General features: G+C 33.2%; 1 protein-coding gene and 1 pseudogene across 2 annotated transcripts; both read right to left on the bottom strand.

The window, feature by feature from the left end:
• Positions 1 to 1,485: 1,485 nt before the first annotated feature.
• LOC146942360 (dirigent protein 15 pseudogene) lies at positions 1,486 to 2,242 on the bottom strand (annotated as a pseudogene). Its single transcript, XR_015033554.1, has one exon. The product of XR_015033554.1 is annotated as a dirigent protein 15 pseudogene (transcript).
• Positions 2,243 to 4,082: 1,840 nt separating this feature from the next.
• Positions 4,083 to 6,378, bottom strand: LOC146942359 (uncharacterized). The gene is made up of 4 exons (XM_085750028.1): positions 6,142 to 6,378; positions 6,029 to 6,036; positions 4,342 to 4,822; positions 4,083 to 4,223 (listed from the first exon to the last, which is right to left on the bottom strand). Exons 1-4 carry the CDS (start codon positions 6,376 to 6,378, stop codon positions 4,083 to 4,085), a joined length of 867 nt encoding a protein of 288 aa, XP_085606154.1.
• Positions 6,379 to 15,203: the final 8,825 nt, after the last annotated feature.

Raw genomic sequence — 15,203 nt, 5'->3', positions numbered from 1 at the left:
TGCTTCTAGGAGAGACTAAAAATATACTACTTGTCAAAAAAGAAGTTGTAACTCCATGCTGAAGATACTCAACTACCTCCTTAGAATCCATAGCCTCTTGTGTGTGTGTGGAGGGGGTTAATAAATTTTCGAACCTTTTAATTCTACCACTTCTTGCGATCTGTGACAAATTTGACTGACCATTTCAAAATAATAATTGAATTTTGTTTGTTTTCAAATACAACCATGTTTTCTAATAAATTTGTGAGGACTCCTTACAATATCTTAAGTCACCACAAATTTGATTATCTACTCATATATGATTTATTAAGCAGATTAGTTTCCCAGCCTCTACCATAATCCAAAACAGACTGCAGTCACGGAATGTGTGAATAATGGATTCAATAGCAACAGTACAAATCGGGCAAGTAATACATGAAGTAAAGCCTATTCGCACATGTTATGTTTGTTAAAATGTGTGTTGCTAACATTCATCTTCATCGTAATAGCACCTCTAATTATACACCAAAGTATAAGTCTTTAAGCTTTCCATACAACCGAAAAAATGTTCATGATCATCACAAATTGTCGAGAGTTGTTTGATTGCTTATGCGTATGCTTTTAAATCGCTCGCTAAAACTTTGGTTATCAATTTGGACGTGTCACCAAGTTTTTCGCTAAATTCATTCGTGATAGAATTATATATGTTACTTTAGTGACATACTCTTACCCTCTCTAACATTAGTTTTTCTAGTAGAGCTTGATAATTTGGAGTTCATGTTAGAGCTTATATCAACCAATAGATTAGTATACACATTAACTATTGGTAAATATTATTTTTTATTAGCATTTTTTTGTCGAGTAGTCTGGCTGCTACAAATTAACCTTTTTAACATGAATAAATGAGGAATTTGAGGTTTGAACTCCAAACCCTGAATATATAATTCAATGTAGTGGCGGAGCCAGGATTTTTATAAAGCCCGGCCGAAAAAAAATTTGCAATACATTTATAGGGGTTTACATAAGAAATTGCAAGCAAATAATAAAAAATTTAAAGAAATTGCCCAATTTATAGAAGTTTATATAAGAAATTCAAGGGGATTTACATAAGAAATTGCAAAAAATTTGGGCCGGAGCCCGGGTGAGTGCCCGGGCTCGTCGGGCCTTAGAACCGCCCCTAATTCAATGTCTTATCAAGTATCAACCGAACTTCCATAAAAAAAATATCAACTGAGCTATGATTACATAAACTTTCTTTAATTAACTTTATTTCAAAATATTTAATTTTTGTTTTGTTTAATTGAAGCAGATTTAGTAAACAAAAGTGAATAAAATATAATTAATTCAACCAGATTTTGAGATTTTCTACAATTAAAATCATATTACATAAATGGAAACCTCTCACAATAAATACATTTGACTGTCTTTTTGGTGTTAAATACTTTTGATTGTATGATATCAATTCATTTGTAAAGATTATTTTAACTCAAATAAAGCAAAGATCATATAATAATAATAATAATAATTTAAAACTTTTTTTTTTTTTTTTGCAAAAAAGGGCAGTGGCAAAGAGCCAACCGACACCAAAAGAAATATATAACCAAAATAAAGCAAGAAGTTTTATTTTCTCCTAATTATGGAAGAAATTTTCCATACATTATTTTCTCACACACTAGTAGTGAAGAAGAGTAACATGATACTCAAGAATGGCATCACCATTTTTGTAATCAAGAGAATGAGTCTTAACTTGAACAAATCCTCTAGCAAATCTAAATTTACCTCTTCCACCAACAACAGCTAATTCACGATTTGTTTCAGTAATAGGATTCCTCGAAAACACACTAATTGAACTCCCTTTGTATTTCCCTGTTGTGAAACCAAAATCAGCGTACAAAACAAGTGAAAGATTTTCACTTTGACTTGAAGATAAATAAAGACCTTGTGCATTTCCAATCACTTTAGAACTTTTATTTGGTCCCTCTCTTAAAGGATCATCGATTGCATACACATGGCCAAATGGTGTTGCTGATTTTGGTCCAACGGTGGTGTTTGGTTGTGCAATCTGTACTGCAGTGGGTTTGTTTCCACTAAGGATGTCAAAGAGGTAGAAATGAAGATGTGTTACTTTCTCTTTTAGATGAAGACTTTTTAGGGTTCCCTCAGAATGGTATTCAGAATTCACTGGAATTGTGATGCTGCATAAAAATAGGGCTAGAACTAAAAAGATTGTTTTGTTCTCCATATTTTTGTTTTTAGTTTTCTTTGATGCAAATATCGCATTGAGTGTGGGGAGTTATATATATGGATAGTGAATGTCATGCTTGAGTCGAAAATCTGGTTTCATTCATTGGATGTGTTGTTTATGGTAACTAGTATCATACTTTCCTAAAACTTCCATTTTAGTGCATATACTTTCCTAAAAGTGGTCTTCAAATTATCTTATAAACCTTCAAATTATCGATTTCTAAGAACATTTTAGGAAATATTTACAAATGTCATTCTATTAACGATTTCATATTAAATACGTTCACATATAATTTTTTAAAGAAACCTACTATTTGTCTGCAATATTAAATTATTTCAAAATCACACCACCAAACCAAAATGATTTCAAAATAAATAGCTATTTTTTATAAAGAGAAATTTATTTCTAAGAATACTTTAGGATATTGTCAAAAGAAAAAAGTTTAGGAACCAGTTACAATGTCATTCATTCTATTAACGATTTCATTTTAAATACTGTCACATGTAATTTTATAAGAAACTTACTATTTGTGTGTAAATGCTTTCTAATTTTTTTTTTTAAGGAAAATGCTTTCTAAATTATTCTCTAACAAACAATTATGATATGGAGACGCAAAATATTCTTTTTTTCCTTTTTTTTTAAATAAAAAAATTGAATTTTTTCTTGGTTTTCAGCATATATTTTTTTTGTGAAGTTAGCAGTAGCATTATACAAGTAGGTTTATTTTTAATAGTAATATCATGACTAATATTTTTTTTGAAGGAGGATCATGACTAATACTATAAGCCTGTCATTTTTTCTTTACTAATACTATAATATAGATCCTCTCGGAAAAATACTAGAATATAGATTGACGATGTCATTTGACGGGACTAGTTAAGCTCTACAGTTCTGACTTAATAATCTATAACTAATCTCTTTGTTGGGAGTAATATATAATTTGTTTCATTTATTTATATTAGGGTAAAATAATTTTTAATTTCTAAATATATAATTTTATTTTAGTCCCTCTTAATTTTTAATTCCCAAATATATAAATTTTTGTTTTTAGTTCCTCATCTTTAAAAGCTACATCCATGACATTGTAAAGAGAGAGACAAAAAACGAAAGATGATATATTTATAAGAAGGAGAATGATAAACAGTTCCCTCAAGGCATAGGTTAAGGAAAAAAAATTCTTCTGCCCCTATCACCAAAAAAATTGATATGTTTGCCCCTACTTCAAAATTATTGATACAAGGAAAATGCTATTTTTCTAGAAAAATAGCATCAAGAATTTTTCAAGACAAGCTGACAAGTTTTTTTTTTTTTTTTTGAAGAAGCTAAAATGGAATATATTAATAAAAAACAGTCACTTTCCTAGCACAAGGCGTACTAAGAAAAGAGCTGCTGAGTCTCAACAATATTTACATGGATACAAGGAGCAAAAAGGAACGATAAAACATAAAAACCATTAGCCTATGCCCAAAATGGTGAACGGACTAAGCCACCAGCCATGAAAGTTAAAGGGGAGAGTGGAAAATCTTGCCTTCAACCACATAAATGTGAGGGACTTAATCCTATCAACCATCTGTGGAACTGAGCCTATTTTATCTGTGAACAGCCTGTTATTTCTCTCTTTCCATATTTCCCAGACAGTAGCATACCAGATAACCTGTAAAATAGACTGACAAACCTTTCATAAGCCTCCAAGAAAACTAAAATGAGTAAAATGATCCGACAAGAACTGGGGTGCAGTCGTAGAGATGCCTAACCACCCATAAATTAAATGCCAGACAGACCCAAAAAGATTACAATGAAGAAACAAGTGAGCAGATGATTCAGCTGAACCGCACCCTGCCACACACTCCAAGGAATTCTAATCAAGAACACCGCGCCGAAACAAATTGTCTTTTGTAGGCAACCTATCCCGGAACAATCTCCAAGCAAACAGAACAACTTTTAAAGGGACATCCTTATGCCATAGAGATGAAACGGGCACCGGGGTATCCATAGGAATCTGAGCAGTTAAAAATTTATAGACACTACGAACAGAAAAATTATTAGAATTTTCCAAAGTCCAAAGCCATCTGTCCTCTTTTTTTTTTTTTTTGAGAGGATCTGTCCTCTTTATTCACCTGCAAAGTAACATTTTGAAGCAGTAAAATTAGATCCCCCACCGACTCCTCCTCCCACGCTAACAACCTCCGCCTCCATCTCCACGCCCCACCCTCCTCCCCCCACCCTAACTGACTCAACTCAAAATCAGACCTCCCCTTAAACACCGACAAGTCATATAATCTGCTAAACCTTACACTAAGCGACACCTCACCAAGCCAAGCATCCGTCCAAAAAAGAGTCTGCTTCCCGTTTCCAACCAAGCGACTAACATGGTCACTAAACCACTCCTCCCTACATAATTCATGAACATCACGCCACCACAACGATGACCTGCGGCCACCCCCCACCAGCCGCCCCCCAACTACCCCATAACGGGACGCCAACACTCTAAACCATAAACTCTCCTTCTCTTCTAGCATCCGCCAACACCACTTCCCTAACAGAGCAATATTAAACTCTCTAATACTCCTTGCCCCCAACCCACCAACCTCCTTACTCCTGCAAACAGATTTCCAGTCCACCCAAGTAATTTTCCTGTGGTCAACACTCCCCCCCCCCCCCCCCCCAAAAAAAAGAATTAAAAAGAGATTCAATAGAGGAGATGATACCTGACAGAGCCTTGAAAAAAGAAAGAGTATAAACAGGCAGAGACGACAGGACTGACTTCAGCAGAATCAGACGACCACCCAAAGATAAATGTTTCGAATTCCAACCTGTCAGTCTAGATTTGATACGGTTAATGATTGGTTCCCAAAAGGACAAACGACGAGCGTTGCCACCAATAAGCAGCCCCAGATACACAAAAGGGAGAGACCCAACCTTGCAATTCAATACCATTGCCGCCTAAGCTAGCCAAGAAGGGGCGACATTCACACCAACCAAAAGACTTTTAGAAAAATTCACTTTCAAACCCGACAAAGCTTCAAATAAAAGAAGAACAACACGCATCGCTCGAATATTAGCCCAAGATTTTCCTCCAAGAATTAGAGTATTGTCATACCCTAATTTTGGACCTAAAAATACTTATTCAATTCTTCTTTTCTTGCATTATAAGTCATTTGATATATCTCTGATTAGCTACATCTTCCTCTGCATTTTATTTCAATATTACTTGCAAAATTCACATGTAAGGGTATTTTAGTCATTTCCTATGTCAAGATTTCTTTCAGTCTTTTAAAAATTTGATTGAGTCCTTTCAAATAGTCTGGATAAGTTTCTATTGCAATTCCATGTCAAAATCCATTTTAAAAATTGCATTTGAAGTCATTTTGAGTCAGTTTTGCCCCTAGGGGCATTTTAGTCTTTTCATGTGTTAAAACCCTGTTTAAATTCTAAAAATTGTCTCTGAGTCTTTTAATTTGCTTGTATAAACACTTGCTTTAATCCCTTGTTAAAAAATCATTTTAAAATTGCATTTGAGTCATTTCGAGTCATTTTAGTCCCTAGGGGCGTTTTGATCATTTCACATAAAATCTCTTGTCTGCTTCGTTGTTTTTAATCGTCTCGCTTTACGTTTATTTTCAATTTACTTTTTCAATTCAATTTTAGTTTTTCATTTTAGTCCTCGTACTTTTGTTATTTGCATTTTAATCCCTTTTTAAGTTTGTTAGAGTCCAAGTGCCATGTGTCCAAATGCTATTGGTCCTTAAGAGTTTGTTACAAGTCTAGTGCCACATGTCCCATTCCAATTGGTCCAAGGCTTACCACATCACCTATATAAGTCAAAGGTCCAAGTCAAAGTCTCATTCAACAAATCATTTTTTACACAAAAAAAATCATAAAAAAAATCAATTTCTTCTTTTTCCCTCCTCTCTAACCGTGTGGTTTTCTTCCCCTTCCACCACAACTAACTTTTCCAACCACCACTTCCTCCACCACAACAAACTCTCTCCACCACCTTCCTCCACCACAACTAACTTTCTCCACCATAACTTCATCCTCCAACTAACTTTCTCCACCATAACTTCATCCTCCAACAAACTTCCACTACCATAAAATCTCCATAACCAAAAGCTTGAATTCTTCACAATCAAACCTTCATCTTCAACAATCATTATCACCAAGCATCAAGTCACAACCGATCAGAATTCGTAACCTTGAATCAACAAAGAAAATAGAGCGGGAATCAACAATATCAAACCGTTTTACGCTTTCCACATACATACAATTCGGTCCAACACCAACAACATCGGAAAGGGAACGTACGGAACTCGTGAAGCAGAAGCAAGAAGGAGGGGAAATTGAAGCTTGCAGCAGCAATAACAACAAGGGATCGATTTGGATCAGCAAGGTATGCGTGAGTTGTTGTTGTTATGCGTGTATTGTTGTTGTTGTTTTGATGAGTTATTGCTTCTTTATGCTTGTGTGAAGATTTCTGGAAAAAAAACAAAGGATTGAGAGTAGAAAAGAAGTGTCTAGTTGTTTTACAAGCTTTTGGTAACATGAAGCAAGAAGAAAAATGGATGCTGGTAGTTTAGGAAGAAGAAGAAGGGGGGGTTTCTTTATTTTCTCTCACGTTTTTTATCATACATATATCTCTTGCAATTTTTCTTTCTTAACCCATGTCAACATATCCACAACCCATTGCCCATAAGGTCTGCCCCATACCTGCTCCAGGCCCATGCCTTTCTTGCTGTTTTTTTCCTCACTACGTTTTTGCTGTACGCACCCCCCTTTTCCTGCATGTTTTACTAATTTTTTGCTAATTGCACCCCTGCGTGTTCAAAAAGTCCTTTAAAAATTCCTAAAAAATTCCTATAATTTTCTTTGTACTTTTTGATCAATTTTGACATATTACATGTCAAGATTGATCAAGAAATACTGGAGAATTATTTTTACTTTGGTTTATTGTTTTTTTTCTTTAATTTTTGTTGAAAATCTTGATGAAAAACTTGTAAAAACCTTGTGATTTCTTTTACATTTGTTTTGAGTGATTAAGACTTGTTTTTTGTGACCTTTTGCATGTTGAAAATTGTTAGAAAAAATACATGTGAAATTGTGAGTGATTTGTATTGTTTTTTTTATCATATTTTGTTAAGTCTTTTTGCACATTTTAATTCCAATATTTTGGCTCATGATAATTGGTGCTTGAAGAGTAATTTTGGGGCATTATTTGTTGTTGATCTGGAATATTTGGTGCTGTTTGTAGTGTATGATATTACTTTCTTGTGTTGTGATTTGTTTGAATATTACTATGTGCAAAATTAGTGCAAAATAGGTCTAAAGTATGCCAAAACTTTGGAAGCTTGATGTGGCCTTGTGATTTTCATGTCATATGCTGAAATAAAACCCTTTGGAAATTTGCAAGGACATGAAAATTATAGGTCATGATCTTGCTTTCATATCATGGTAGATTTTAGGCATGTTTTTGCCACTTTTAGTGCTAATTCTCATTGATTTGCTTAATATTTTCTTGCCTATCTCTTCTATCATTTTGTGCCTTATATTACTAACCATTTCATTTCATGTCTCGTATATTTCATAAGCATTCCCATTTCATCCCATTTCATCTCTATTTTTCTTGCAATTTAATTTTTACCAAAGCTTAGAATGTAAAACTTAGGAATTCTTGTAATATTTTACTTTATGCTTTTAAATTCTTGCAAGACTATAGCATGTAAACTAGGGCATGATGTAAAGGACAATGGACTCTAATAAATGTACACCGACACAAGCACCGACACATGCACACACCTCACTTTAGATAGATAGCTAGAATATGCATGTTTAGATGTATGTTTAGGATTGTATGTTTAGATGAATGTTTAGGCATTACACTTAGAGAAAAATCAATTTTCCAAAAAAAAACTTGAACAAACTTCACTCAAATCATTTTCAAAACAAACCTTGGGATCAAAATCCCATTGTAATTTTCCCTTTTATTTTCTTAATCAAAATTCAATGAAAGTAATCATACTTAGACCACATTTTGCAAATGACTAATTCAACCCCACTTTTTACAATCTCATGCCCTCGAGGCCTCTTTCTATTCTTCAAATTCCAATTTTCAACTTAAAATCAACCAACAAAAACAAAAACCTTTTTGGAAGAGAACTACGGTGGATTTGATCCCTTAAACGGGTACGTAGGCAAGGAACAAAATTCCTTCAATTCAACTAAAATAAAAATCCAAAAACATTCTTCTCCCTCCAATTCTTCACTTAGGATACTCTTAGGTTTAATATCATCTTTCAAAATAGCATTTAAAAATAAAGCGCGCGCGTAGAAATTAAAGACGGTTCCTATAGGATACTATAGTCGTTATGGGTGCCTAACACCTTCCCGTAGCGAAAACAACTCCCGGACCTCGATTCTCAAGGGTTTTGCTTACTTTTTCCCTTCCCAAGAAAAAATAAGATATCACCGGTTTAAAAGCTTCAAACGTAATCAATGTTTGACACCCGAAAACCAAGATAAAACAAGTATCATCAGCAAATTGCAAATGAGAAACAGTTGTTGCGTTATCACTTCCTACCTTGTAACCAGTAAAAAGATTATTTGCTGACAAAGATTCCATTAACACATGAAACCCCTCCGCCGCTAACAAAAATAAAAAAGGCGAAAGAGGGTCACCCTGCCTCAACCCCCGCCTCAAAGAGAACTCCTGAGTTGGAGAACCATTTACCAAGACCGAAGCTGTTGCCGTACCAACACACTCTTTTATCCACTTCCGCCAAAGAGTTGGAAAACCCATTTTCAACATCACATCGTCTAAATAGCCCCAGTCGATAGAGTCATATGCTTTCTCAAAATCAACCTTGAAGAGAATCAGTTCCTTTTTGCATCTATGAGCTTCATCAACAATTTCGTTTGCCACCAATATGCCATCAAGAATTTGTCAACCTCTAATGAAGGCTGAATGCGAATCCGAAACAACAGAACCAATAACAGACCTCAACCTGTTTGCAAGGACTTTTGCTAAAATCTTATACAAGCTACCCACCAACGATATCGGACGGAAGTCATTCAACAAGCTGACAAGTTTTAATTGCATGATTTATTTGTTCACTTACTATTTTTCAGCCACACCTCCTTGAATTGTGGCAAATAGTACATTGTGATTGGCTTTTCTTTATTCTTGAAGAATTCTTGATGTTATTTTTCTAGGGATATAACATTGTTCTTGATACAATTGCCCCTGTTCTACATTTAGGTTGGCGAACATGTCACTTTTTTCAACAATCCTCTGCGAACAGGATTTGCAGGTTCTGTCTGAACAATTCTGAGTGTTCTACAATTAAGTTGGCGAGCAATTTTTTTTTCATAATTTTTTTATTACTTGTTCTTTATTCCAATTGGCGAGCATAGCTATGTTCCATATTTAAAATGGCGAGCTTGCCATTTTAAGTCCATCTAATTCCTTAAAAAAAAAGTCCATCTAATTTAATTTTGATTTTGAAAGAAGGTTCATCTAATTTAATTTTTTTTGAGAGAAATTTATCTAATTTAATGTAAACGTTGTATTATTATTTTTTAATGAAGTTGCAATCATCGTTTAGCCTACATTGTTTATAAATATTTTTAATTAAAAAATTAAAAATTATTAATAAATAGACTAGCAAAATGATAATAATAATTATTATATTAAGATAATTCGAAATAAAATACATTACGAAAAAAATTAACTACTGATGATTAACAGTTGGACAATTCCTGCGAATATGACCGGTCTTGGAACACAGTCCACATTTTCTCGGTGCTTTTTCCACAACATTCATTTCAGTCAAGATACGAGTATTGTTTGGACGACCTTTCTTTAATCTTCGCATGGTTGGATCGTGGCAAAGCTTTGGACCTTCATGCGGGGGCCAATACCTCTTGTCGTGGACTACTTCAAACATTGTGTTGTATATTGTGTATACACTCATTTGTAAATACAACTGATATAAGGGTTCGATAATCATGATGAAAACTAGAACACTCGGCTATAAAATTAGGAGAAGATAAATGTAATAGATATTTAATGTATTTTTGTTAAATGTTTAATAAAAAAATTATTTTAGGTTGTTTTTTTAAATTCAAGAAAGGTGGTTTTTTTAATAAAAAAAATTGTAAAAACAAAAAAACAAAAGTTAGACCGCAACCAAAAAAAAAGAAAAAATATATGAAAAAAAATGGCAAGCTCGTCATTTTATAAATAGAACACAAATAAAAATAAAAAAAAAATTAAAACATGGCATGCTCGCCATTTGAAACCAAGAACAGGAAAAAAAATATTAAAAAAAAGTTTGAACGCCATTTCACATGCAGAACCTACAGAAAGTTCTGAAAAGCCTGCCAGCTTGCGGAGAAAGTTGAAAAAAATGGTGATGCTCGCCAAATTAAAAGGAGAACAAGGGCATTTGTAACAATAGTTTTGAACTAGGGGCAGACATATCAATTTTTTAGATGATAGGGGCAGAAGCAAAAAAAAAACCTAGGTTAAGCAACCAAAACAAGTAGTAACTTTTTACTCCTTCCGTTTCAAAATGAGTGTCATTTTAGTCAAAAAAATTGTTTCAAAATGAATGTCACTTTCAGTTTCCAATGCAATAATAACTTTTTCTTTTCAATTGTACCCTTCAATTAATACTATGTTACACTAATTCCAAAGTATTATTTTAACAAGTTAAATTAGACACATACTTTGAATAATAAACACAAAATAGATCCTTGTATTAGTTCGTTATGAAAGTTTTTATTTTAATATTATCATTAAGACATCAACATTAACTTTCTTATTTTATTGGATGAAATCCATATAAATTGCGTACTTTAAAAGTTAATCTCACATAAAATAATGAGACTTACATATGTTTCATTTAATAAGAGAGTGAATGTTAAATATAATTCTCTTAACATTTCCCTTTAAAAGAATAATATTAGTTCTCGTCACTTCTAAATTCCAGACACAGTCGAATAAAAAATAATAACCGTGACATACAGTTACATAAGCGTTCATATTATATAACTAGTTGTCAACCTGTGCTTCGCAAGGGGTGGATTGCTTTTTTTCGGATAATTTTGTTGGCAATCACATTTGTTAACGGTTAAAAGTGAACTGATTGTGAACATAGATATTACATGCTTATAAATATAAAAAATCATGATCCATAACATATCAAATAATAGATAGGTCTGCCATAAATGAAACCGAAGTAGAAGTTATACAACATAGATTCTAAAGTAGTGGTGTTTAATGGATTACAAAGTTAAATTTCCAAAACGGCCTCATCATCTTCAATCCCAAAGGTAAGCACATTCACCACCTAAAGGTTTCTCGGCATTTTCCCTGCCAATAGTTATCTATTAGAGAAAACCATTTAGTTAATCTAACTATTTTTTTTTGTCATTAATAATTTTTTTATTGTTGTCCAGTTAATCTGAATATAATAATGATGTTTTTTGCCATGATTGAGTCACACTTGAATTCCAATCTGCTTCAAGGAGTGTTGCGATTACATAAGCAAAATCTTTTCCATCCATTTTCGATTATAGATGTGGTAATATTTGTTTCAGGGTCATTTATGAAAAATAATTTACATATTGTAATTGTGTTAGCGGTACCGCATAGTCTTAAATATCTTTTAAAAAATTTGTTACGAAGGAAAAATGAGCAAATTACTGAATATTCCACAGACATTAGAAATATTTACCAAAATTTGTTTATTGCTAAAATTTATTAGTATTTGAACCTGAGTCGCTACTAAAACAATAAATTGTCAAAATACAACAACATTGTGTTGCAGAAATTTTGTGGATACCGTCCTTGATTACCGAGTTTAAAAGTGAATTTCCAAACTCCTATCACTTATTGCGACAACCTAAGTATCATATCCCTATTACATAATGCAGTGCTTCATATTTAGGACCAAACATATGGAGCTCTAAATCTTTGATGAAGAGAAAGTAGCCAATTAGGAATCTCATAGTACATCATGTCCCTGCTGATCAAAATACAGTTTACTAATCTGAGACAAACCCATGGTGTTTGATAAGTTTGCACTTGATCGACCACCTTGAGTTTGAGTTGAAAAATGGAAAATGGACAACCAAACATTAGAAGCATCCAAGAGCAATGATCATCTCTTAAAAAAAACAATGAATCGTTTTGTGGTATAAGGAAAGGGATCAAGGACCCTAAGTGCAAGTCATGTAGCTCTTAAAAGTGTTGAAAATGAATGAAAAGAATAATAAATATGTTTGAAATTAAAAGAACAAAATGACCTTAGAATTTAGAAAAGGGCAACACCAGTGATAAAGAGGTTCCTCATTGAATTCATGTTGGTGTGAGTTGCAATTTTTTCAGTCAATTTCAAAAAGTTGAAGAAAATTAGAGGGACTAAAACAAAAAGTTGGTATATTTAACCCTTTTATGGATTAATTTCACTAATGAAAGCTACATTTGAGGATTAAATTAATCGATGAAAGATACATTGATAACCAAACCGATTGACGAAAGATGCATATATGTATGTTTTCATACGATCAGAGACTATTGTGACAACCTCTCACATATTTAAGGACCACAAAGTATGTTTGTTGTGTTATTAGAGAAGTTTTAGCTTACAATTAACTGATAGGAGAAAGAGAAAAAGGCTTAGCCATGAAAAACCCGAAAATATATTTGGTGACTTATAACTATATCAATAAGATTAAATATTCGTCTTGTATTAAACACAAAATAAAGAGCAAGAATTGGTTACAAAATTTTTCCATCAAACAATGGTGGAACACTAACTTCAAAATCTCCTTCCGACATCTGCAACACCTTTGCAATAGATGGCCTAATAATTGGATTAGGGCACAAGCACCACAGTCCAACCATAGTCATTCTCTCAAACCTAATGAAATCATTAACAACTTCAACATCATGGCTAAGAATGTCTCTTAGTTTCCCCTCTTTTGCCCAATATAGAACCCAATCTATAAGTATCATGTCATCACCACCTTCTGTTCCATCTTCAACTTGATGCAATTCAATGTGCCTTCTACAAAATAAGATTTCAAGCAACATGACACCAAAGCTGCAGATATCCACTTTTGCAGTGATAGGTGCATTTTTGAGCCATTCTGGTACCAAACATCCCATTGTCCCTCTAACATTCGTGCTTGTTCAACTTCTGTCTTTCATTAGCAGCTTGGCCATTCCAAAACATGCTTTAATTTTGAGCTATAGTTTACTTGCAAAAAGTGATATGCAAGAAAGTGTACGATGGTGTTTAAACTTGGAATGAAGAGTTACAATTACAAAATTAAGTACCTGCTAGATCAAAAATACTGCTAGTATAAAAATTCTATTGTGTAATATATGTATATGATATTTTTTCAAAGGAAAAAGTCTGATACAATGTCTATACCAAAATGCATAATGAATATGCAAATCATTTTAAAAAAGGTTAAGAATTATTAAGACATCACTGTCGAGAAAGATGCTCGGTGAGTGGTGACAGGCTGACAACAACTACACTTAATATATAGAAACCGTGATTATTAGCTCATACTATCTCATTCAGCCAAAAAACACACACATATTAACGTTTAGAGTAATATTTTATGTCCGTTTGTATGTTTTTTTGTTACTCGAATGCATATAATTTTTTTTAGTGTTGCTTGGTTGAGGGCTACCTCACCGATTTTTTTAACTATTTTCGAATTTTTATATTTTTAAAAACTTTTAACTATTTTATCAAAGCCTAACCAATGAAAACTCTATTACCAAAGCTACATGATTTATATCATTTTGACTTTCAGCTTCAACATATATAAATCCTTTCACATGATCTACAGCAAAGGCAGATATTAACTGCAATTTAGTATCCAGTTCTTTCAGGTGAACAAACTTCTGCATCAGACAGATAGCTGAAAGCATCTCTACCTAATTTATATGATTTTGTGTTTTAGCTTCAATGTATATAAATCTTTTCACATGATCTACAGCAAAGGCTAGGGATGTCAATGGATACCCATGGGTACGGATAATATGATACCTGTCCCCGCCCCATTGGATAAATATGATACCCGTGCCCGCCCCGTATCCTCGTGGGTACCCACTATACGGGTACCCGTGGGTATTGAGGTATCCATGGGTACCCATGGAGTTTTGAATTTATTTATTTTTTGGTACAAATAATAACGTTTTTTAATTCCCAAAAAACTTCAACTTTTAAACATTCATACATAATCCACTCAAAATTTCATAAATCATACATAATTCATAGAAAATTCATGATTCTTATATAATCTATATGTTTTATGATGTGAATGAAGTGGAAACGGTGAACTTAATAAGATGAATTAAAAATAGGTTATTATTGAGGATTTTTAGGTGGGCGGTAAAATTTTCTTAAATAAGGTACCAACTTTAAGTAATAAGATATGATATATAAGGATATATTAGTAATTTACTTAATTTATTATCGGGTATGGGTACCCGTGGGTATGGATACAATCCAATCCGTGTCTGTGTCCATATAATAATGGGTACTCAAATACCCGTTTATTATACCCGTGGATACCCGTTTAGCTACCCGCTCCATACCCGTGACGGATTTTACCCACGGGTACCCGTGAGCATGTGTATTTTTGTCACCCCTAGCAAAGGCAGATATTAACTGCAATTTAGTACCACGTATATAAATCCTTTCACATGATCTACAACAAAGGTAGATATTAACTGCAATTTAGTATCCAGTCCTTTCAGGTGAACAAACTTCTGAATCAGACAGATAGTTGAATGTCTCTCTACTTGATTTATATCATTTTGCCTTTTAGTTTCAACGTATATAAATCATTTCACATGATCTACAACAAAGACAAATATTAATTGCAATTTAGTATCGAGTCCTTTCATGTGAATTATACGCACTTTTAAAAAACTTGTTTTAAAGGAGAGATGTTC

The sequence above is a fragment of the Medicago sativa genome, chromosome 3 (assembly GCF_051527215.1).
Source record: "Medicago sativa cultivar Bolivia chromosome 3, Bolivia_mono, whole genome shotgun sequence".
Lineage (NCBI taxonomy): Eukaryota > Viridiplantae > Streptophyta > Magnoliopsida > Fabales > Fabaceae > Medicago > Medicago sativa.
This window is presented reverse-complemented; position numbering and strand designations above follow the sequence as displayed.